Source organism: Pristis pectinata, chromosome 25 (genome assembly GCF_009764475.1).
Source record: "Pristis pectinata isolate sPriPec2 chromosome 25, sPriPec2.1.pri, whole genome shotgun sequence".
NCBI lineage: Eukaryota > Metazoa > Chordata > Chondrichthyes > Rhinopristiformes > Pristidae > Pristis > Pristis pectinata.
In genome coordinates, this window is record NC_067429.1 from 25750913 (window position 1) to 25774242 (window position 23330).

A 23330-nucleotide genomic window follows, 5' to 3' on the forward strand; every position below is an offset into this window, starting at 1 on the left:
CAATATCAGGAGAAGAGGGTGCAATTAAACATGGTTGATAAAGAACAGTGAGAGAGCTGAGATGATTATGCCACATGCCATTAAGGTCTACACTGTTTGAAGGGTAGTGGCAGTGGATTCGATAGCAGCTTTCAGATATTTGAAGAGGAGAATGTGCAAGTCTCTGTGGACAGAGCAGTGGGAACAACAGCATCATATTACTTTTTCCTGTCGCAGACTGGAGAAGCTTGGTGTATTTTATTGCAAACTGTTTGGCTGGAATTGATGCCCTGGTTTTGATCTCTTCACTGCAGCTGTCTCGAAGAACCCTGTGGTTAACGCTGCTGAAACTGCAGACACCAAGAAGGTGAAAACCAAACTAAAAAAATTCCTGCAGAGGAGACCCACGCTGCAGACGGTGAGGGAGAAGGGTTATATCCAAGGTAAGGCAGGGAGTACAAGGCTGCACAGCAATTGTTGAAGATCACTGGGCAATGTTCAGGCAGTGATTTCTTCTCAGCCATTTTGTTTTAGCTGGAGTAGCCCAGCATTAAATGGCACCGCAACTTCTCTCATGATTTCCAAGCCTGGAAATAAACTGATCTGCAACCATTGCCACCACTCTGGCACCAGCCCAAGTTTTACCCTCTCGCCACGTTGCAGGTTGAGAAAGATGAATCTGCTTTTGGACAGGAAGCCCCAAAGACAACTGTTCTGCATGGTTTTGCATTCCTGTCTGTTCACCAAAGAAACGCAGAGTCTACACAATGCTGCAGTCAGCTAATGACCAGCAGTGGACATCCTGTTTCCACTTGGTGAACAGACCACAGGAAAGTACAGGCAGTGTGAGGATTGCAAAAAGCAAACCATGTTAAACATTTGAACATTTCTTATTACGACATGTAACCCTTCATCACCCATTCCTATTTTACTTGTGTGCTTCCATGGTCACAATAGCTATAGTGCAATGAGGTGAGATTCAGCTCACCAGATGTGTGCAATGAGGCATGCATTTCTCTGGTAGCACCTGAGAAACCAAAGGGAAAATAGTAATTGTTTGATGGAAGAAATGTTGGCTCCTGTCAAGGAAATGGAGTTCTGGTCTCAATGATGGGAAATTAGAAAGATTTCAGTGGTACTTGGTGGCTTTCAATGAGTGACCAGGTTAGTCACTTGCAGGGTTACCCGGTACCAATGGAGACACAAGAGACTGCAGATGCTGGAATCTGGAGCAACCAACAATCTGCTGGAGGAACTCAGCGGGTCAAGCAGCATCTGTGGGAGGAAAGGAATTGTAAAATTCAAAGAATTTGAATATCACCAAAAATATCACTGCAATGGCATGTGAATGTGATAGTCTACAGAACTAATTATATAGCATCCATGATAATGTAATCAGGCCTCCCATTATTCATGCTTTTTTTAATATATTGCTTGCAGCTATATTGATATACAACCTCCCTTCTGTTAATCTAGATCAATGACATAGACTCAATGGGCTGAATGGCCTCTTTCTATGTCAGTTCATAGAGCAATCCCATTAACCAATACTTTTTAGTGCAACGTATACCACTGGTATACTGTGTGTATACTGCCAGTGTTAATGTAACCATACACACTATTATGAATACATTCTCCGTATGAATTCTGCACTGAGGACACAAGTACATTTATGTTAATATATTTAGAGCTGAATACAGTTATATTCTATATCTAAATATAGAGTGAGTAGATACACATTGGGCTTACCAAACTCACCTGACTTAATGGTGTGGCTCTTCCATTGGTGTGTGTCTGGAGTTTTCAACTCGCTCTTTGTGCTTCTGCTCACTCACTTTGGTCCGTTATGAGTAATAAGGCTATTGAGGTTCTCTGTAAAAAGTCAAAGATACAGTGCTGTGTGGTTTTCATTCTACAGACCAAGTATTTGGCAGCAACCTGGTGGACCTGTGTCGGAGGGAGGGAACCACTGTGCCACACTTTGTACTGAAATGCATTCAAGCCGTAGAGAATCGAGGTAATGGCTCCATCACCTACGTGTCAAGATTCACATCTCAGACTAGTTGCTACCAAAGGAATATCTTTCCAGCTTCATACTCCATGGTCGCTCCTCAACACCCAATGACACACATTAACAGGGAAAAAAAATCCTGCCTTTTCTTTCTCTGCAATAATCTCTTTGCTCTTCTCCAGTCTGACTTTTAGTATCTGTGTAACTTTTGCAACATCACAAACTCTTTCTGACTCTCTGCCTTCCATACTTTTCATGTATTTCTTGTCAGCCCTGGATTTTATGTTCACCTTCACAGAAACAGGAGTCAGCCCATCAGCCCCTCAGACCTGCCCCACCATTCAATGAGATGATGGCTGATCTAGTCTTGGCCTCAACACCACCCTCCCACTCCCTTGTTATTCAATTATCTGTCAATGTCCATCTCCACTGCTCTCTGGGGTACAAAATTCCAAAGAGTTTTGACCTACTGAGAGAAGAAATTCCCTTCCATCTCCATCATAAATGGAAGATGCGTTATTCTGAAACGGTGCCTCCTTATTTCAAGGTACCACTACAAGGGGAAACATCCTTTCAGCACCCCCTCTGTCAGTCCCCCCCAGAATCTTATTGAAATGTGTGAGATCGCCTCCTTTTCCTAAACTCCGATGAGTATAGGCCCAACCTCCGCTACCATTCATACATCAATCTGTTCATCCCAAGAATCAACCAGTGAACCTTCTCTGCACCACCTCCAGTGAAAGTATATCCTTCCTATAATGCTTAGAGCAAAACTTCACACAGTACTCCAGCTGTGGTGTCCCCAGCACCCTGTAAGGTTGTATTAAATCTTCCCTGCTTTTATACTTCGTGCTCTTTGCAACAAAGGCAATCATCCTATTGATCTTCCTAACTGCTGTTATCTGCCTGCTAACCCTTTTGTGTTCAAAGAAACAAACTGCTGGAGGAAATCAGCAGGTCAAGCAGCATCTGTGGAGGCAAAGGGATAGTTGATGTTTCTGGTTGAGACCCTGCATCAGGACTGAGAGTGTAGAGGAAAGGTATCCTGTATATAGAAATGAGACAGAACATTGAGGATGGTAGGTGATAGGTGGAACCAGATAATGGAGGGACAATGGGCAGATAGAACCAGATGTTTCCAGGAACTGGCTGGTCCTCAGTGCTGATATTGAATGAATTCATTGGTCATTGAATCCTCTCTGTACAGAGGGCTCAGAAGTGAAGCTGGGATAAGGGATCTGAAGAGGAGGCTGAGAATGTACTGTGTGAGAACATCGCAGACCACCTCTGGGATGGTATTTGATGTCCACACTTGACAGCAGGAGGGCACCCTGGCACACAGATGCCCTCAGGGCAGGTGGTGCAGCAGCACAGTTAACTGTAAGAACCATGTATATTGGAACTTACCCATTTGCTGCAGATGTCACCAATAGGAAATGACCAAGGATTGAATGGTGGGAGACCCACAGGAAGGAAACTAGTGTGGGGATAAGCTAGCTGTAGTTGGATGAGTGAGAGTTGACCATGCAGAGCCAGACGAGACATTGTCTGTGTGACACTGTCAACTAAGAAAAATGCAACAATTAATCGGAGCACCAAATGTCAGACGCATCTTCCAGATAATTCTCATGCAGTCTTACATCATCCCTAAACCAGAGTTCTGAGAGAGACAAAATGGATTCTTGCTGATTTATCTAGAACATGTGTATCATGGGGAAGTAAAGCAGTGCCTGTGTCTTTAACAACGTCTTTCTGCCCAGTGACCCAGGTACCCTGAAGCCCAGAGGTCACCTCCATATCTCAGGCTTGGCTGAGATCAGCTGACACACATGCTGGGTCAAGGGCTCCCCGCATGTGATTTAAAATGATTAAAACAATGTTTGAAATACGTAGAACTTAATATTACAACGAGTATTTGAGGCAAGTAGCATGCATGTGATAAAGGTGATGACAGAGAAAGCAATAGAAAGTTATGCTGTAAGGATGAGAATCCTTGCATGGAGCATAAATAACAGGATGAATTAGTTGAAGTGAATGATCCTTCTCTGCACTGTACGATGAAGGTATTCTATACGTCATTGCAGGGTCTACTGCTGAGGTTCTTACGTTTAATGATTTGGTACTAATGTATTTTTATGATCCTATTGCCTCCTGATAGCCTTGTTTGAAGCCACAAGTCTCTCAACCCAATTCTGACTGAACATGAAACGAAACATTTAAAGGCTGCTTAATGACCTTCACTCTTTTTTTTGCTAGGTTTGGATATCGATGGCTTGTACCGCGTCAGTGGGAATCTGGCTGTCATTCAGAAACTACGATTCAAAATCAATCATGGTAAGGGACCATCATATTTTGCAGAGTTTGTTCACGTGCCAATGGTTTGCATTTGTAGAGTTCTTTTAACATAATAAATATTGCGAGAATGCTTTGAAGGAGTGATAGCAAACAAGATCAGCATCTAATCACATACTGAATTTCAAGCCAGGTTACCAAGAGATTGGTCAAAGAGAAGTTTTAAGGAGCATCTTGATGAAGAAGGATAAAGCAGAGAAATTAGTGTGGGATTGCTGCTTCAATCGGGTGAAGGACATTGGACATGCACAGTTAGCCCGACTGGCTGGAAGATGAGTTCTCAGAGAGTTAAGGACAGGATTAGGTTACCAGAGATTGGGTCATGGGAGGATTTGAATGCAAGTTGAAAAATTTAAATTCCTGACTGAATGGCCCAGGTGCCTTGGGGAGCCACCAGGTCCAGGGGCGTAGCTGAACAGGATCTGGGGCTAGTTAGATTTCAGTCGGTGGCTATTTTTTTCTTTTGAGAATGAAGTTCACCCTCATTCTGGAGTAAATGCACAATTTAAGAGGATCAGACTAAAAGATCTACTAGAAATACCTTTAACAGCTCATTCTACCTGAACGTGACATTATTTAAACACGAGCGATTAAAAGAGGGGAAAATCTTCCATTTTTATATGGACTTTCATGATTTCAGGGCATTCTGATGTGACTTATTGCCTGTATGGTCATTGTTGGTATGTAGGAAATTCTGCACATTTATGTTGTCATGAGAGTCATTGAGTCATACAGCAGAAAAACTGGACCTTCAGCCCACCATGTCAATGCCAACCATCAATTACCCACTCATGTTAATCGCATTTACCAGCACAATTCCAATGTATGACCTCTCAAACAAAAGTTGTACAACTCCCCCTGTGCTGTACTGGACTGTGAGCCTTGAGTTCATGCCCGTTTCTCTGGATTGGCACTGAAACCCACAACCTTCCTCTCAGAGGTGAGGCTTACACCACAGAACCACATTATTGAAGGACATAAAGGGGGCTCCGACTCAAAGTGTTAACTCTGATTCTCTCTTTAGTTGCTGCCTGACCTGCTCAATGTTTCCAGAATTTTATTTTGTTTCTGGCATCTGTAGTTTTTTTAATTTTCAGATCATTGAAGGGGTGCATTACTGGCTGGAAAGCTGGAAGTTCATTTTGATGTTCTTTCTTCCAGTTTTTAGCAACTTGCCCCTCTCACTGCCAAGCAAACACTGCAGGAGTGCTGGTCTTAAGTGGCTATTCTTAGTGTGAACTTTAGTAATGTGTATCTTTGAGCTATTTGGCCGTTCAGAGGATCAAAGCTGAGGCTGATCTCCTCAAGTCAAATTTACAGTTTTCTTCCCAGTAATGGGTCCTGGATAAGGATGGGGAACAGGAGCACAGCTTTTTCATCAGCTGTGGCAACTCCCAGCACTGCCCCATGAATATCAGTCATGGGAATGACTTTGTTTGCAAAGGTTAGTGGGCGAGACATGAATAAGCTCATTAGCAACACTTGGTAGAGGAGGAACAACATTTAGCTTAGAGATGCTCAGTGGAAGCTAAACTTTTTCATGCTTTCGCTCTTTCTGCACAGATGAGAATGTGAATCTCGAGGAAAGCCCGTGGGATGATGTTCACGTTATCACAGGGGCTCTGAAACTCTTCTTCCGGGAGCTCTCTGAGCCACTCTTCCCTTTCAACTATTTCGACAACTTTATTGCTGCAATCAGTAAGTAAAACTGATGTTATTTTTAGGGGATTATACAACTCATTACGGTTACTACTTTTGCTAACAGGTTATATAGCTTTTATTAAAACTGGCAAATTGCTGATGATCAGTTGATGATTATACAAACAAGATGTCTAAGTTTGTGATTAAGCTGGATTGAAGATCCATCTACTGGCCAATACCGGCAACTACATTATTAATAATTCCCAAAGGAAAAACTCTCAATACTTCATGCCAGCGGAAAGCAAGAGCAGTGGATAAGGGATGAATGCCACATGCAAGGCTTTTACATAATACTTGTGTTCATTTGATGACCTTAATTCCTTGCATGACCAGGAGACAAGAGGACCATGGAGCTATTGCAACTGGTGACACCAGAGTTGAAATTCCTCTTTAATTTGTGCTCCAGAACAGATTTTTTGTGTATATGTGGCTCAGTGAGAGTATGTATTTCTCTGCACATGTATTTTTTCCTCTTCCGTAGTTAATATTAGGTCTTTTTTTGTACTGATGTAGAGAGAAGGTCGCTCCTAAACTGGTGAGTGTCCCTCTCTGGCATTTAAAACAAAAAATGATTGATACTTAGGGGCCGGATGAACCCACTGAGGAGGAGAATTGGGGTGGGAAATGGAGAAGATGGTGATGTCTGTGAGAAATGACTGGGTGTAAACAATAACTAAGCACTTCCTTCCCTGGACAGCAATGGGCCAGAGGTTGCTGGGAAATGCTGGCAGTTCTCCCATAAGTGTAAGAAAGTTTGTGTTTCTGGTACAAACAGGGAAGTCCCAAAACAGCCAGCTGCTACTTGCTGGAGTTTTGCCAATGAGATGTAATGTTGAGCTCCTGTGCTAGAGTGTGACTTGGATGCAGGTCTCCAGCACTTGAGCAGGGAAATCTATCCCATAGACCTGTGCCAGGTTAGATGGGGAAAAGGGTAATTTCTTCATTGCAAAGGAGAATGCTGGGAAGAGCAGAGATATCCATTGGATAATTTAAATATTTTTTAAATTAATTGAGCATTTTTAAAAATCCATTTTAAGGTGTAATTGTTTTATTGTCAATTTTTAATATGCCTAAATGTACTTTATTTTTAGTTTTTGAATGTTTCTGCAAGTCACAGGCTTTCAAAGTCATTAAATAGGACAGACAATGAGCCAGGAGGTGTGCCTTGGCCAGCTGTCAAAGACTGTCAATTATTTTGTGGGTGGGGCTTGTCCTGATCTGTCCACATGACAGCATTGCATTGCTCCAAGGCCCTGTCACCATGCAGAGCCTTGTTGGTAAATTAAGTCTGTATGAACCATGTGGGTTAGCTGTGAACATGAGTGGCATACCACTAGCAGCGAGTAAAGCCCCAACCTGTTGCAATAGTTTGCGGATAACACAGTGATGCTGAATTTACAAGCATCAGTGGTGATATAGGTGTAACCTGATGCTTATTGGTAAGTTAAAACTGCCAATTAAGAGCTGCGCCAACTCCTGCAGGGGAGAAGGTCATACCCAAGTGCCCCCTAATATTTTTGGATGGCTTGCTGCAGAAGATGTTAGATTAGCAACACAGTGCAGTTTTCTTTCTATTTTGTTTCCTTCAAAGCCTGCATATAAAAGGCTTCTTTCCAAATGGGGTGATTTAACAAATCTTTTCAATACTGAGCAGAAATTTCAGTTGCTTTGGGTTTGAAACTGCAATGTGCAGCTAAGGATGGTCTAAAACTAGTCCATAAGGTGTACTGTAAAATGGATTACATTGTTTTGAATCTCTATTTAAAAGGACAGTGGGAAGGTATTAAGTGTTTTTCAAGAATTTATCCACCTTTTAAATCTATCATGGGTCTTTGGTACGTGGACAGGAAAGGATTTTGAGGGATATGGGCCAAACACAAGGAAATGAAAATGGCTCAGGTGGGCAATTTGGTTGGCACGGATGAGTTGGGCCGAAGGGCCTGTTTGCTGTATAACTCTATGATTCTGATCCTATGACTCTGCATTCAGAACTGTTATCCATAGGAAATTACATGTCCTGTCAATGAGTGTGCACTAATTGAATTTTAACACTTCTCCTGTTTCTTTGGTATTGATCACCATCTACAAACTCATTGGATTGTGATAAGGGGACTCTACTTAGCATAAAAGTCATAAAGAGATGCGGGACGCAAATAGGCCCTTTGGCCCACCGAGTCCGTGCTGACCATCAGGCACCCATTTTTACACAAATCCTACCCTAACTCATTTGATTTTCCTCTCATACCTATCGATGGCTCTCCAGATTTCGCCTCTCACCTATGCATTAAATGCAATTTACAGTGGCTAATTAACCTACCAACCTACACATCTTTTGGGATGTGGGAGGAAACCGGAGCACCCAGAGGAAACCTTTACATTCACAGGGAGAACGTGCAAACGCCACACAGACAGCACCTGAAGTCAGGATTGAACCTGGGTCACTGGAGCTGTGAGGCAGCAGCTTGACTAACTGTGCCACTGTGGTATACTATAAAATGGTTCCAAGGAGATTTGCATCCATTGTTTCCCACGTGAACATGTATTAAGCTGCAACACTCTACTAGACTTCACGTTAGTCCTCATCACACTAATATTTGGTTGACTTAGAGTTGCCTCCCTGTCAGTATTAGACAATGTAAGCAAAACCAAGGGAGGTTTTTTTCTTCCCCAGAATCTATGTTCAGTGTTTTTTTTCCTCCAAATTCAAATTCCTGTGATTTCTTTTCCAGAACTGGGAGATCCTGCTCAGCGTTTGAATTACATGAAGGATTTAATCAGTTCACTCCCTGCACCCAACCATGACACCATGCAGGTTCTCTTCAGACACCTGTGCAGGTGAGTACTGTGTTCACTCTGGATGGCAAACATCTGTGGGAAACCCCCAAAGCGATGAACATGAAGTTAGGTTATTCGCCATTTTCTGATGGCACTTGCCCTTAATGCTCTTAGATGGTGCAGGGAAGTGGCGCATTTGCAGCTGGGACAGATATCACTTTGAAATGGTGGTGGTTGTCATTTTAGCATATGAGAATCTAGAAGAGGAGAAAGCACCTCTCTTACTGTGACTGTTTGTTTCTGAATCTCTGCCATCGAGCTTGCCTTAGATCCATTTCTAACTGTTGCTTGCACTTAGTTTAAATCATTTGCTTTTCCTCTTTTGACTCCTTCTATACCTTTTAATGCTTTTTGTCTCAAACTGCCCTGGCAACATTTTATATCAACACCTAACCTCTAAATGAAGTGTTTTTGCTAGTGAAAATCCTCTCTCTGTGCCAATTCCTTTCATCATTTTGAGAATATTTAGTTCTCGCCAATAAGAATGAAGACATCTATCACATGCGAGCAGGGCATTTGACCCAATCAATTCATGTTGGCGCTTACTGTCCATCCAGGCAGATAATTCCTAACACATTTCTCCACTGCTTCTAAATCTCCTCAACCCCAGCCTATAGTGTTGACTTTGAAAAATAGAAGGGCAAGGAAACACGTTCACAATCAATTTCATGTTGTATGTCCACCTTCATTCTGGCACCTAAACTACTGAAGCAATCTGCTTCTATCTGCTTTATCCCATCCATTCATCACTTTAAATATTTGATATTTTACCCTATAATTTGCCTGCTGTTGAGTGCTTGATTCCTGTGATCTGCTGTCACCATTGTGTACAAATTGTTTGCTGTGTTTATTGCTTTACAAAAATGACTGCATGTATTGTTATATAAAGTTACTTGCGGGCTGTACTTTAGGAGGTCCTCAGGTTGTCAATGGTACCAGACAAGGTCAAATAGCTGCTGACTTTCATGAATTTACTCTCAATTAACTCCCTAAAAGGAGTTGATTTTTTTGGGGGGGAAAATGACCAGTGCATATGGAGCAGCACATGAATCAATGGTTTCATTAGTAGATGGGATTGTCCCATCGGGAGGGGTCGAGTATAATGAACCTGTACCTACTGGACATACAAGAGACTGCAGATGATGACTCTGGAGCAATAAAGAATCTGCTGGAGAAACTCAGCGGGTTGAGCAGCATCTGTGGAAGGAAAGGAATTGTCGATGTTTCAGGTCAAATTCTGATGAAGGGTTTCGACCCAAAACGTCAACAATTCCTTTCCTCCCACAGATGCTGCTTGACCTGCTGAGTTTCTCCAGCAGATTTTTTGTTGTTCTAGTACCTGCTAGAGTTTAAGGGAGTCATTGAGAGAGACAACTTGGAAACGCACCTTTTAACCCACTAGGTCCACACCAATGATCAAGCACCCATTTTTACACTAATCCTAGTCTAACACACATTATTCTCCCCACCTTCCCATCAACTTCCCCCCAGATCTGTCAAAGGCAAGGCCTTTGACAAAATCCTGCATGGGAGGCTGCTCCAGAAGGTTAGGTCACTTGGCATTCAGGATGAAATAGCCAACTGGATTCAACATTGGCTTAGCAGGAGAGGCCAGAGAGTGGTAGTAGATGGTTGTCTCTCTGACTGGAGGTCTGTGACTAGTGGTGTGCCACAGGGATCAGTGCTGGGTCCATTGTTGTTTATCATCTATACTAATGATTTAGATGATAATGTGGTAAACTGGATCAGCAAATTTGCAGATGACACCAAGATTGGGGGCATAATAGACAGTGAGGAAGGCTATCATGATCTTGACCAGCTAGGAAAATGGGCTGAAAAATACAGTTGGAATTTAATGCAGACAAGTGTGAGGTGTTGCACTTTGGGAGGACAAACCAAGGTAAGACTTATACAGTGAATGGTAGGGCTCTGAGGTGTGCGGTAGAACAAAGGGATCTGGGAATACAGATCCATAGTTCCTTGTAAGTGGCGTCACAGGTAGATAGGGTCGCAAAGACAGCTTTTAGCAATTTGGCCTTCATAAATCAGGGCATTGAGTACAAGAGATGGGATGTTATGTTGCAGTTGTATAAAACTTGGTGAGGCCGAATTTAGAGTTTTGTGTGCGGTTCTGGTCACCTACTTACAGGAAAGATATCAATAAACTTTAAAGAGTGCAGGGAAAATTTATAAGGATGTTGCTGGGATTTGAGGACCTGAGTTATAGGGAAAAGTTGAATAGGTTTGGTCTTTATTCCCTGGAGTGCAGGAGAATGAGGGGAGATCTTACAGAGGTATACAGAATAATAAGGGGTATAGATAAAGTGAATGCATGCAGGCTTTGTTCCCTAAGGTTGGGTGAGACTAGAACCAGAGATCATAGGGTGAAAGGTGAAATATTCAAGGGGAACCTGAGGGGAAACCTCTTCACTCAGAAGGTGGTATGAGTGTGGAACGAGCTGCCAGCAGAAGTGGTAGATGCAGGTTCAATTGTAATATTTAAGAGAGGTTTGGATAGGTACTTGGATGGGAGGGGTTTGGAGGGATATGGTCCAAGTGCAGGTAGATGGAACTAGGCAGAAGATCAGGTCGGCAAGGACCAGAGGGCCAAAGGGCCTGTTTCTGTGCTGTAGTATTCTATGACTCTATTCTATTACTAATCTACACACAGAACAATTTACAGTGGCCAGTTAACCTACCAGCCATCATATATTTTGGAATGTTGGAGGAAAGTGGAGCACTGTAGGAAACCCACATGATTGTGGCTGGCCAGATTTGTGAGGTAGCAGCTCTAAGTACTGTTCCACAGTGTAGCGAGGTGATCCTACTACGATTATTAGAGCGATTCACTGGCTGAAGGTCAGGAGGTGTTTCTTCTGAACCAAGAGTCAAAAACTATGGGGCAAAGCCTTGGCAAATAGGAGTTTGTCATTTAGACTGCAAGAGGGGGAAATTTCTTCACGTATGAAAGTCTTTGGAATTCTGCAGCTGGAAGAGATGTGAATGTTTCATTATCGAGTAAATTCAAGGTTAAGATTGACAGGGGGTTAAGATTGACAGGGGTTTTGGTTGGGAGAAGCGGATGAGGCAGGTTATCATCCATGATCTTATTGACTGTTGGGTGGGCTTGAGTTGGCAATATGGCCAACTTTTATATCTACTTCTCCTTGTCACCAGATCAACTGGGATCTCATTGAATGGCAGAACAGTTTCAGGCAACTAGTTGGGCCATTCCTGTTGTTATGTTATGGAAGAATTGATGCAGAAAATGCAGGGAAGATCTTTCTATGTGTGGGAGGAGGCCAAATAGTGACCTTTAAAAAAAAATGACGGTCACTGATAAATGCAGCAGGGAATTAGGAGGAAGTTACTTATCCAGAAACTGCTTATAATGTAGAATTTGCTACCACAAGGGGTAGTGGTGTTTAATACCAGGGAAGTTTTCGCTGATGGGTTTAGCTGAAGGAGGGTGGGAGATGGCCTGTGGAAACCTAATGGTCTGTTCCTGTGCTGCATCTCCAAATAATTCCATATAATCTCAGCAAGATGCCACATTTAGAGTTGGTCCCTGTGGCTGTGAGGAGGAAATCCGGTCACTGGTTCTGCTTCTGACCAATGACACTTGCTGATTCCATAAAGCTCCAGATAGTCCCATAGTGGTCATGCTAACTGTTGCATTTTGGAGAATAAAACTCCAATGCTTATCTTACAGTTTATTTAATGTTTCCTTTTCTCGGCCCTGTTTTAGTACGAAGTTACCTCACAGCAAATTGAAACATATATTTAATTTTATTATGTTATACGAATAATCAATAGAGGCAAGAAATGGCTCCTAAATTAAAATATTTTCAATATCTGTCCCTTTCTCTTCCAGTGTGATAGATTGCCGCAACCAGAATCGGATGAGCTCTCAGAGTATGGCAATTGTGTTTGGCCCCACGCTTCTGAAACCTGAAGTAGAGACGGGAAACATCACAATCCACATGGTCTACCAGAACCAAATTGTAGAGTATGTCCTTAACCAGTACCAGCATCTTTTCAATGAAAGCCAGGATATTAGATGAGCAACAGTATGAGTGAGCCAGAATGTATGTATGTGTGTCTGTGTATGCGTGTGTATATAATGAAATAAGACAGGTGTCTGCATGCACTGGATCCAGCAAACATGGCCACTGGCAAATAGAAGACTGTACTTCAGGATATGGCCGGTTTCAACTTCAAGATAAGCTCAGGAAAGAAATTTATTCAAAGTTGGTCAAACACTGAATGGAAGAAGTCTTTGGCCCTACTTCCATGTAAATAACCTTTTCCTTCTGTGGGATGTCTCTGCTTTTCCATTGATCCATTTTTTTTCTAAAAAAAAAACTGGTCATTCCTTGTTTCTGGATTCAGGAAGAGATGCCGTGCTTACTTCAACATCCTCCTGGGAGCCACTTCTGGATAGTTTTCTCTGCAGCTTTCATTCTACACTTGATGGCGGCTCCTGGGACTCAACCCAACAGGAAGTGCTTGAATCAACATGTAACACTTTAACATGTGCTTCTCCCTCTTGCTCAAGACATCTTCATTTGAGATATGATGGCAGTAGTGAGGTTACTGTCAAAAACTGGTGATGATGTATGTTCATGAAGTTCTCTTTCTGCTTATTGAGATTGTACTTGAGTCAATATGTATAATTTTAAAAAAACAATTGAAATAGGACAAAATTAACGCTGGAGATTAAGTCAGACATGAGCGGCTAGAACCCAAACATGGAATAGGTTTCCCAGTATTGATGATTCAGATAGTTAAGCAAGTGAAGGAGTACAAGAGCAGATGTCTCTTCAAGAATCTTGCAGTCACATAAATACTCAGCCTCTTCTGACCCTTAAACCAAAGAAGTAAGTTTACTCAAATGAGAAAATAACTGATAATAGGTGAAAATGTACAATTAAGAATAGGCATTGAGCAATACTGGGCTTGAGGAACTGGGGCAGGGAATGTAGCAAGGAAAGGTGTGTTTTGTTAACTCCAGTTAATCAGCAAGAATTTTAGTTTTCAAAGATGGAAACTCAAAAGGCCAAAATCCATTGTGCAGAACACCAAGGAATGTTGAAGTGAAGCAAATGAACAGTGGTTTTAGATTGCAGGAAAAGGGTTTTGGATTGAGGAATTCCATCCTTGAGGTCCTGGAAAAGGATCAATTGGAGTAACAAATTGTACAATGCCACGGTCCTTTATTCCATGTTGTTGAACCCCAGTGCAGCTCACTTCCAGTAATGCCAATCAGAAATGTAGTCTTAATCTGCATCTGACATTAAAGTTGATAAAGGCTAATTGTCTGACTCGACATTTCCAATGAGGAGCATTACACCAAGCATTGAGAGTATGAATGCATTCCCTTTGATTTTATTTCCATTACGGTAGAACAAACTATGAATATCATGAATGGAGTATTGCTACTGGACAGTGATAGGAGGAATTGCTGGTGAGGTACACAGGGAGTCAATGCCATTGTAGGGCTGAAGGATAAAATTTTATTCTATAGCCACTTGCATTAAACGTGCACTTTAACAGAGGCTGTGCAGGTACTTGGAGTGCTTCCAAATTTCAGTTCCATCGTGAAAGTGAATTGCAGAAGTAGACAGCTATTACTTTATTGCTTGTTTAGCACAAGCAACTGATGGCGAATTTGTATTTGTGTATCATCCACCAGCTTGCCATAAACTGACAGTATACAGATGAGAAAAAGTTACAACAAAGAATCCAAAGAGTGCAAATGAGGATAAGGACACAACCTGGAGAAAGATGAGCAGATTCAAAGAGGAAAGCATCTTAAATGGAAAAGGAGTGTATGATGGAGTGATTTAGTAGAAGAAATTTGGAAGGTTTTGCTGGAGTGAATATTTTTCTATTGGCAGGAAAGTTGAGAATGAAAGGACATCGATTTGAGAAAATTTCCAAAAGAACCAGATGGCAGAGGTGCAGTGTTTTTAAGTTTAAGTTTAGGCTTTTGTGTTGCCATTGGAAACAATTGTAGAAATGGTATCAAGCATACACAGCAAATGTACCATGCGCGGTGTAAACTGAGGTGAGCATTTGAGCATAAAAATAGGATGTGTACTGGCTTGTATCAGTATTGTAAGTTAATTATATGCAAGAACTCATCTGCAGTGTCAGCATTACTGTAAGAGACACCCTGTTAGGATGCTTTCAAGATGGTTCCAAACCAGCTCTGGTGAAGTGAGCTCACAGACGAGTGTGGTACTGAGTGTTCTGGACAGGGCAGGTCGCCGAGTGGATAGAGTGTAGCTTTGATCTTCTATGCTCTGCAGAAACACAGTTCCAGAGAGTGGCTGCAGCCTTCACTGAAGCATGGTTCCAGAAAGTGATCGCACGCTGCACCTTGCCAAGTGGGAATAAAGTAGAAACTACCCAGTCATAGGGCGCATTGTTTGGGGGTTTGAATCATGGGGTGAAGGGTCATCCAATAAGGAGATAAAACAGCACACAATGGCACAACTAGAGTAGATAAGATTCAAAGTTCAACATAGCTGCTATCTGCAGAAGAACTGATAATGCAAGTGGTATTTTGTTATCTTGTATTTCATTGTCAGTGTTTGTAGCTCCTGATCTCTTCCCGGAGTGAGTTGCTGATCATTTACAACCATCACAAGCAGAACAAAGCGTTTGTCGGCTGTATGGCTGGAGGGGATAAATAAACTGAACACCTGGCAGTGGAATGGAGAAGGAACACTTTTTGGCAACCGAGTGTATCTCGGCACCCCAATTCCCCACCATCTGGGTCTCTACGTTAGCAGCATTGGCCAGAGTCACTGGAGATTGTTGTCGTCATTTCCTCTCTCTCAGGGTATCCAGGAGTGACTAGGAAGGGAGGTCTGAAAACATTCACGTCATTCCGTGGGAATTCTTTAACTGATGGCTGGAACTTTAACAAGTATCCTGCTTAATTCAGGGGTATCTAATTCCCAGCTTCCAGCTCACAATATAATCTGACATAAAAACAGAAAATGCTCAAATACTCAGCAGGTCAGGCAGCATGTGCAGGTAGAGAAACATAGTTAATGTTTTGGGTTGGCAACCCTTTGTCAGAACTGGGAAAGAGAGAAAACAAGTTAGTTTTAAATTGCAGAGAGGCTAGTTGGGGGGGGGGTGGGTGGGTGTGGGGGCTGAATAGGACAGAGGGTGAGGCCAGGGTTGCTATGGGGATAAATTGTAGTGGTCGTCCAGTTCACGGGTTAATTGGGGCAGTTGGAGAGGGAGACAGAAAGTGAACAGCTATGAAGTGAGAGCAGTTATGGAGTGATAACACAAGGGAATGTAAAGGCTGTAAAGTGTTTGGGGATGTGGGACATGCCCAGCAAGTCAGGAGAGAGGAAAAACTGAGCCAATAGGAAGATGGCTGACTTGTAGCAGATTGGCCAGTCTGTATCAGAACAGCTGAGAGTTCTCAACATTTCCTGTTTTTATTTCAGATTTTCAGCAGCTAGAGTTTTTTTTTAAATTTGCTTTAAATAGAATGCATTTTAATAATTTGATTTCAATCACAGATACAAAATGACAGAGGCTATGCAGTGACTGCCACTAGATGAGGCTCAAGTGCCAGAAGTTCAGTCCTAATCCATACCCTGAGAAATGCATCACAAGATCTCATCAGGCTAATTTTCTTTTCCTGCATCTGGCAGTTTGTTAGGCAGCACTGGGCAATCTCTGGCCAGTCCCTGTAATGGCAGGTCTGCAGACCCAAGTTATACTGCTGCTGTTCATTGTGCTGAGCTCACTATCATGGGAGATCTGTGCACGTGGCGTATACACGCATTGCTGCCTTGTACACTGATTTCATATATTAGAGGAGTCCATCCAGAACAGTACTTCACAAAGCACTGACCAGGAGCAATCATAAACTTTGGCAGAAATATGACCTTGCAGTGAGTTGGCATGCTACTGTCCCTGGTACAAACCTGACCACACCTACCAGAGCTGGTTTGGCATCGAGCACTCTAATAGGATTAAAGGTGGGAACTTGATTTATCCTGTTTTCATCATCTTCCTTGTGGTATATTCCTCTCCTCCCCTCTTTCATTCCGCTCTCCCGCCCCAATGGTATGAACGCTGTGTTCCCATTGACTGGCAAGTTCCTTGCACATTAAGAATCAGAGAGATTGAAGACTCAGGTAATTTCCTTTCCTAAAAGAGAGTTCTATTTTCTTTAATAGAATTGGTACTCCAGTGAAGATTACTCCGATGAAATGGAGAGACTAAATGGTATAATACTTACTAGCATAAAATAAATTCAGCAGAAAATCTTGTTTATGTTAATTTCAGTGAGAGCTGCCTTAGCTGACCATGCACAAATCATAGTTATTAAACAATTCTGGTATTCAGTTTGGTTTTGTGCACCATATTAGCATATGGTTAACACACAGTGCAGTAACTTGCTGAGCTTGTTATTTTGTAGAGTTGTTACATGATGTGCAAAAGTCTTATCCATCATTTCTGCAATAAGGAACCATTTTGAATGTTACTGAGACAATTTGCTTTCCAAGCAGATAACATAGAGGCACATTTCTTGGGATTAATTTTAATCCTTTTATACTCACTCCCAAATCCCATGAAACTCAAAGTATGTTTGCAGCAATGTGCAGATTGCTTCCACTAATTTTCTTATTTAATGTTTATCTCTGCTTACTGAGTTCCTTAAGAGCCTACAATTTTGAGCACTGTAAATAGCTTTTAGAAAGAGACTCAAAAGTATGTACATTATTTAAAATGAGTTTATATGAAAGCAAACTATGGATCTGGGTTTGTTGTTTTAAGAATTATATAGTTTTATAGCATTAACTCTGAAACTGCTGGTTTTGAATGTAGTGATATCTCCAGCCTCTGCTCTTAAAGGGGTTGTTGGTGTCAGTCTTTTCAAACCTTCAGCTATGGTGCTGGACACCTGACAAGAATTAAAGCTTGAAATCCTGTTGTCTTAATGTACTGAATTTAATGTCCAGCATTAAAATACCAAATGTGATAGATATCCAGTGTGGGCAAAAGGAAGAGATTAATTTTTCACATAGTCCTCATGTGGGCCTCTTCCTTGGATCAGTTCAGAGTCATCTTGGCCACCCATAGAATCAAATACAAGATCCCTGCCTCCGTTTTCAAGTTTGAGCAAGCTTTCTCGCTGGAAAGCAGTGTCTCTAAGTTGGGACAGCTGCACCCATTCTCCACTCTCCAGTAACACTGGATGCTTCCTCAGTCATGGTCCTCGGGCCCACTCTGTGTAAAACTACCTTGCCTCTGTGCCTCTCTCTCAGCTCCTCAAAACCTCCTGAGGTCTGTAGTTTGTCGGTGCCTTTTAGTCTTTCCCCTCGGCTGAGTCTTTTGCTTCCCAGTTGTGTTCCCCAGTCCTCCTCTCCCCAACGCCCACTAAAGGTCACTGTTTCCTCTCACCCCTTTGCCTTGTGATGCTTGTGGCATCTCTTCAGCCTGTAAAGTTACGTGCTTCCTCAAAACTTGCTATCTCCACCGACCACTCCCCCCAACCCTTTCCCTCCTCACTTTGTAAAGTGCACTGAGACTTCTCCATTTAAATACAAGCTCTGTACATATGTACTGTATATATAGGACTAAAATATTCAGGAATTGCAGCTTCCCCTCCCTTTTTCCACCTGCAGGCTCTATCTGTTACCTCACTGCTGTAATATGAATGTATATTAATAAGCAATGAAATTTATTGGAGCTTTATTGTGCAGGTGAACACCTTATGTACATTAGCTTGTTTGCAGTAATAAAGAAATGTTGTCATACCATTTAATGGTTTAGAATTCATTTATAAAATGTTAACTTGCTCAATTAATTGCTTCCTTCCTTCCAACCAGATTGTTTGGAATAAGAGACCAGTGTGTAAGTTGTCCCTTTCACAAATTCAAGGGATCGCAAAATGCTTTGAAGATAATGAGACTTGTAAAGCAAAGCCAATTCACACACAGTCCTTCCAGATAAGGACCTTCAGCAGATTTGATTCTCAAGATGTGGAGGTTTGTCCTCTGTGGAGATGTTAAGCAGACAGGATCTATACACTCCTAAGTTCAGAAGAATGAGATGTGATCTTGCTGTAAGACACCTGGGGCTTGACAGGTTAACTGCAGTGATGATGTTTCCCTTTAGCTATGTCAAAGTAAGAGGTTGGCAGACAGGATATATAGAGGCTCAGTTGCTGAGTATAGCAAGGCAGAGATTGAATGATTTCTTGCTATTAACAAAATAAGGGATACAAGGTGGTTGCAGTAAAGTCATCCCTTCTTGCATGGGCATTGGACAACACTGGGTTCAGTATTTACTGATTAGCTGATAACATGTAAACAATTGATGTTCATGCTTATCTGTGAAGGAGCTAGAGGAGGGTAATAAAACGTGCCCAGTATAAAACCAACTATACCTGGCGATACACAATCTGCTGGAGGAACTCAGTGGATCCAACAGCATCTGCTTGACTCGGACTGTTGCTCCAGGTTCCAATACCTGCAGTCTCTTGTCTTCAATACCTGGCTATAATTCACCTACACAGATGGAGCATTAAAAATCAGATGAAGAAAAGTGAAAAATTATTTACAAATTCTTCTGTCCCATATTTTAACACTTTCACTGCCAATGACTTGATGGCTAGAACTTTTACCTCAGAAGTTCTGTTACCATAATGTAGGTTGACAATTGAGTGGAGTGTTTCACTTTGAGGTCGCTGTTTTCAGCCCTGGTTTTAAGAACATATTTGCTCTCCGTTGAATACAAAAACCACATGGCTCCATTTTGAAGGAGAGCAAGTGTAGATTGCCTCCATGTCTTGAGTGTAAGAACTAGAAGGAGGCTATTTGGCCCCTTGCAGCTACTATCCCTTTTAATAATATTACAGCTCGTCTTTGTCCTCGGCTGCTCTAGTCAGCTGCTGCTGCTTCCCCAACCCAGGGACAAGGAGGACAGTCCCAAGTGTCTTACCACGAATCAACTCATGGCCCACAGCAGAGGCTGAGCAGGGAACTCTGGGTATCAATGTTTGGCCTTATCCATTGACAGTTTAGCAATGTAATCAAGGGAAATACACGAGGCCAGATGAAATTCCTGCTGTAAAGTCAATGCTCCCATTCATTCCCTCAAAGCTCTTCACTCCAAAGAAAATCACCTGGGATTTGGTGTTGTGGACAGGCAGGTTCCTAGTGAGAACAATGGCTAAAAGGTGTGCTGTCTGCCATCCACCACATGGTACAAAGTAAAATACTGCAGATGCTGGAAATCTGAAATATAAATACTCAGTTTGTCAGGCAGCGTCCATAGACCATCAATATTTTGCTTCAATTAGTATCGTGAAAAGTTAGTTCAGTTTTTCTCTCCAAAGATGCAGCCTGACCTGAGTATCTCCAGCATTTTCTGTTTTACTGGACGCATCGCACAGTACTTCACAGTGTGTGACTCTGAGACACTAATTGTGTTGTGCACTGTGTGGCACTTGCCATTTATACATTGTGAGCATTTATCTCCCTGGTAGCTTGACTGTGATCACAGTCCTGTTACTGACCAGCTTACACTTGCTGTACACTTCATTCCCACTGTTCTTTTCCTGAGATTCCAGCAGGTGCCCGTGTGTACAGTGTCCCGTGGCTGCTTGTGTTTTGACCAAAGACACAAAAGGTGGACAGCCAGAGATAAATGTGAACCAGTGCAGGGTTGGTTCCTGGCTGAAGCTTTGCTTGTGATATGACCATTCCCATTATAAACTCACCAAGTTATTCTCACCCCTGGATAGGCCGACAAACACAACAGTGGTGCGGAGTCCAACCCAGCTCCAATCATGACCTCTGGTGCTGTCTGTATGGAGTTTCCTGAAGATGTGCGAGTGGGTAGGTTGAGCACCATATTATCAGAGGGATATTTAAAGGCATTTGAGAGTGTGCAGCTATGATATACAGGGATGACACCAGAAATTCATGGGTGCACATATAAAGAAAGGATGAACAGACTGGGTCTCTTGAGAAAGGAAGATTGTGGTGTGACCCAAAAAAAGGCTCCTGAAAAGATCAATTGTTTTAGTAGAGTGGATGCAGAGAGATTACTTCCATTTGTGGAGAAGAACTTATCTAGAGGTTTGTCATTATAAAAATGAACACCAAAAATCACAAGCAAGTTCAGAAGAAACCTCTTTATCTAAAGAGTGAAGAGAATATGGAACTCACTCCCATCGGAGTGGTTGAAGTGAATCATATTGATGCACTAAGGGGAAGCCTGAACAAGCATATGCAGGAGAAGGAAAAGAGGGTTAGCTGAGGATAGGTGGGTGAGAGCAAGAGTGGAGTGTAAATGCTAGCAAAGACTGATTGAGCCAAATGGGATGTTGCTGTGCCATATTTTCTAAGTAGTTGTGCATCTAACTCAATCAGAAATCATGAGGAATTCCATCATGGGTCATGTCTGCAATTACCCTGTTCAATTTTGTAATCAATGCCATTTCATTAGGAATACTGGTTACTCAGGGTACAATCAGTTTTGGACTGCGTAGTGATCTAAGTAGTACTATTTGATCCATTTTCTGGGTAATTGCTTCAAAGCAGAGGTACAAAGGTCTGCCGCACACTTTCCAAGTTGCTCTGATAAAACCTGAAGTGAAAGTAATGGAGGGACACTTATGGGAGCCATGCTGCTGGTCATCACATAACAAGCAACACTTTCCCAGCACCTGATCTAACAACCCCCTACCACCTCGGGCAACACAGTGGCACAGCAGGTAGAGCTATTACCTCACACCTCCAGTGACCCAGGCTTCAATCCTGACCTCCGGTGCTGTCTGTGCCAAATTTGCACATTCTGCCTGCGACTGCGTGAATTGCTTCTGGGTGCTCTGGTCTTTCCCACAGCCCAAAGACGTGCAGGTTGGGAGGTAAACTGGCCACAGTGAAATTGCCCCTAGTGTGTAAGTGAATGGTAGAATCTGAGGAGAGTTGATGAGAATGTGGGGAGAATGAAATGGGATATTAGTGTAGATGGGCGCTTGAACACAGGCAAGGACTTGACAGGTTGAAGGATCCGTCTCCATGTTGTATGATGCCAAAACTGCTGCTGCTGAAAATAAAATAGTGTGCTCACTGAGGTCATTTAGTTTGGGATCTTGCTGTATTGAAATTAGTGGGTAGATTTGACTATTTTGTAAAGATCTGCATTTGTATAGTACTTCATTTCAAAGTATTCCAAATATAGCAAATTAAATATGTTTGAAGGGTCATTCCCATATCAGGGAATCCTTCAGGCTTTCTATGGTCTCTTCAAAAATTCATGGAAGTTGCTGGGGTTCTGGTGAAAAAAAATAAACTGCTGCAAGAACTCAGCAGGTCAAACAGCATCGACGGAGGCAAAGAGATGGTCAAATTACGGGTCGAGACCCTGCATCAGGACTGAGAGCGTAGAGGGAAGGTAGATGTGAGAGGGAGGGGTGAGGCAGAACCTGGTAGGTGATAGATGGAACCAGATGAGGGGGTGGATGATGGCCAGATGGAGCCAATTGGAGGAGGGTGATGTCCAGGTAACGGGGGGTGGGGATGAAAAAAGTGAACAAAGGGAGTGAGACCCTGAGTGGACAGGTCGGAGTGGGAAAGGAACGCGGGGAGTGGGTCACCTGAAATTGGAAAATTCAATGTCCATACAATTGATCTGCAGTCTACTCAAGTGGAATAAGAGCCTCTGCAGTCTCTCATGGCCCCTAGGCTGCTGGTGACTGTGGATGAACATCACAGTCACTAGATAAGTCATTAACGGTTGTTACTAGTTTCCCTATCAGGATATGTGCAGGAATTGCCAGCTACTCAAGGGTGCACACTCGTGTTCCATGAATGGAAGTTGTGGAAGAATGTTGGTTTTATCACACAAGAGATGGACAGGTACATTTTCCAGGTGCCTTTGTCCAGATACCACCTTAAGGAAAATGCCACAGATCATTGGGGAGATGTTTTATTAAAGGTTTCAAAGGTTTTGGGGTCAGTGAATCCATGTTATTCTTCTATGGCAACCACCATTGGAATCCAGAAAAAGGTTCCACGAACAGCAATGTGGGAATGTCTCATTAGACTTTGTATTAACCTTAACTAACATTTAACAACCACCAAAGACATTACTTATTGGGAGCACAGGGTGCTCTTTTATACACAGGAGATGCAATTGGCACAGGCAAGGGTGAGGCACAGCTCAATGCACGTATATCGAAGAAGGGAGTTGGCCAGAGAAATCTGCTTCCCCTGCTCCCCCATCACCATCGTTCTCACCCACATCCACCCTCCTCTCTCTCTTCAATATAGTTCCATTGAATCTTTTACATTCAGCTAAGAAGGCGGATGTAGTTACGAGTTAATGTCCCATCTGAAAGAAGATCCTTTTAGCATAGAAAATAGAAGCAGCTGCAAGCCATTCAACCCCTCAAGCC

General features: G+C 42.5%; 1 protein-coding gene across 3 annotated transcripts in view; it reads left to right on the plus strand.

The window, feature by feature from the left end:
- LOC127583043 (rho GTPase-activating protein 27-like) overlaps positions 1-16009 on the plus strand; it is a 185022-nt gene extending 169013 nt beyond the window's left edge. For all 3 annotated transcript variants that reach the window (XM_052038756.1, XM_052038757.1, XM_052038758.1), the window contains 6 exons: positions 294-422; positions 1898-1996; positions 4247-4324; positions 5906-6040; positions 8773-8878; positions 12753-16009. In XM_052038756.1, coding sequence (XP_051894716.1) covers positions 294-422; positions 1898-1996; positions 4247-4324; positions 5906-6040; positions 8773-8878; positions 12753-12942 — 737 coding nt within the window. In that variant the 3' untranslated portion in view covers positions 12943-16009. The remainder of the gene's footprint in view (positions 1-293; positions 423-1897; positions 1997-4246; positions 4325-5905; positions 6041-8772; positions 8879-12752) is intronic.
- Positions 16010-23330: the final 7321 nt, after the last annotated feature.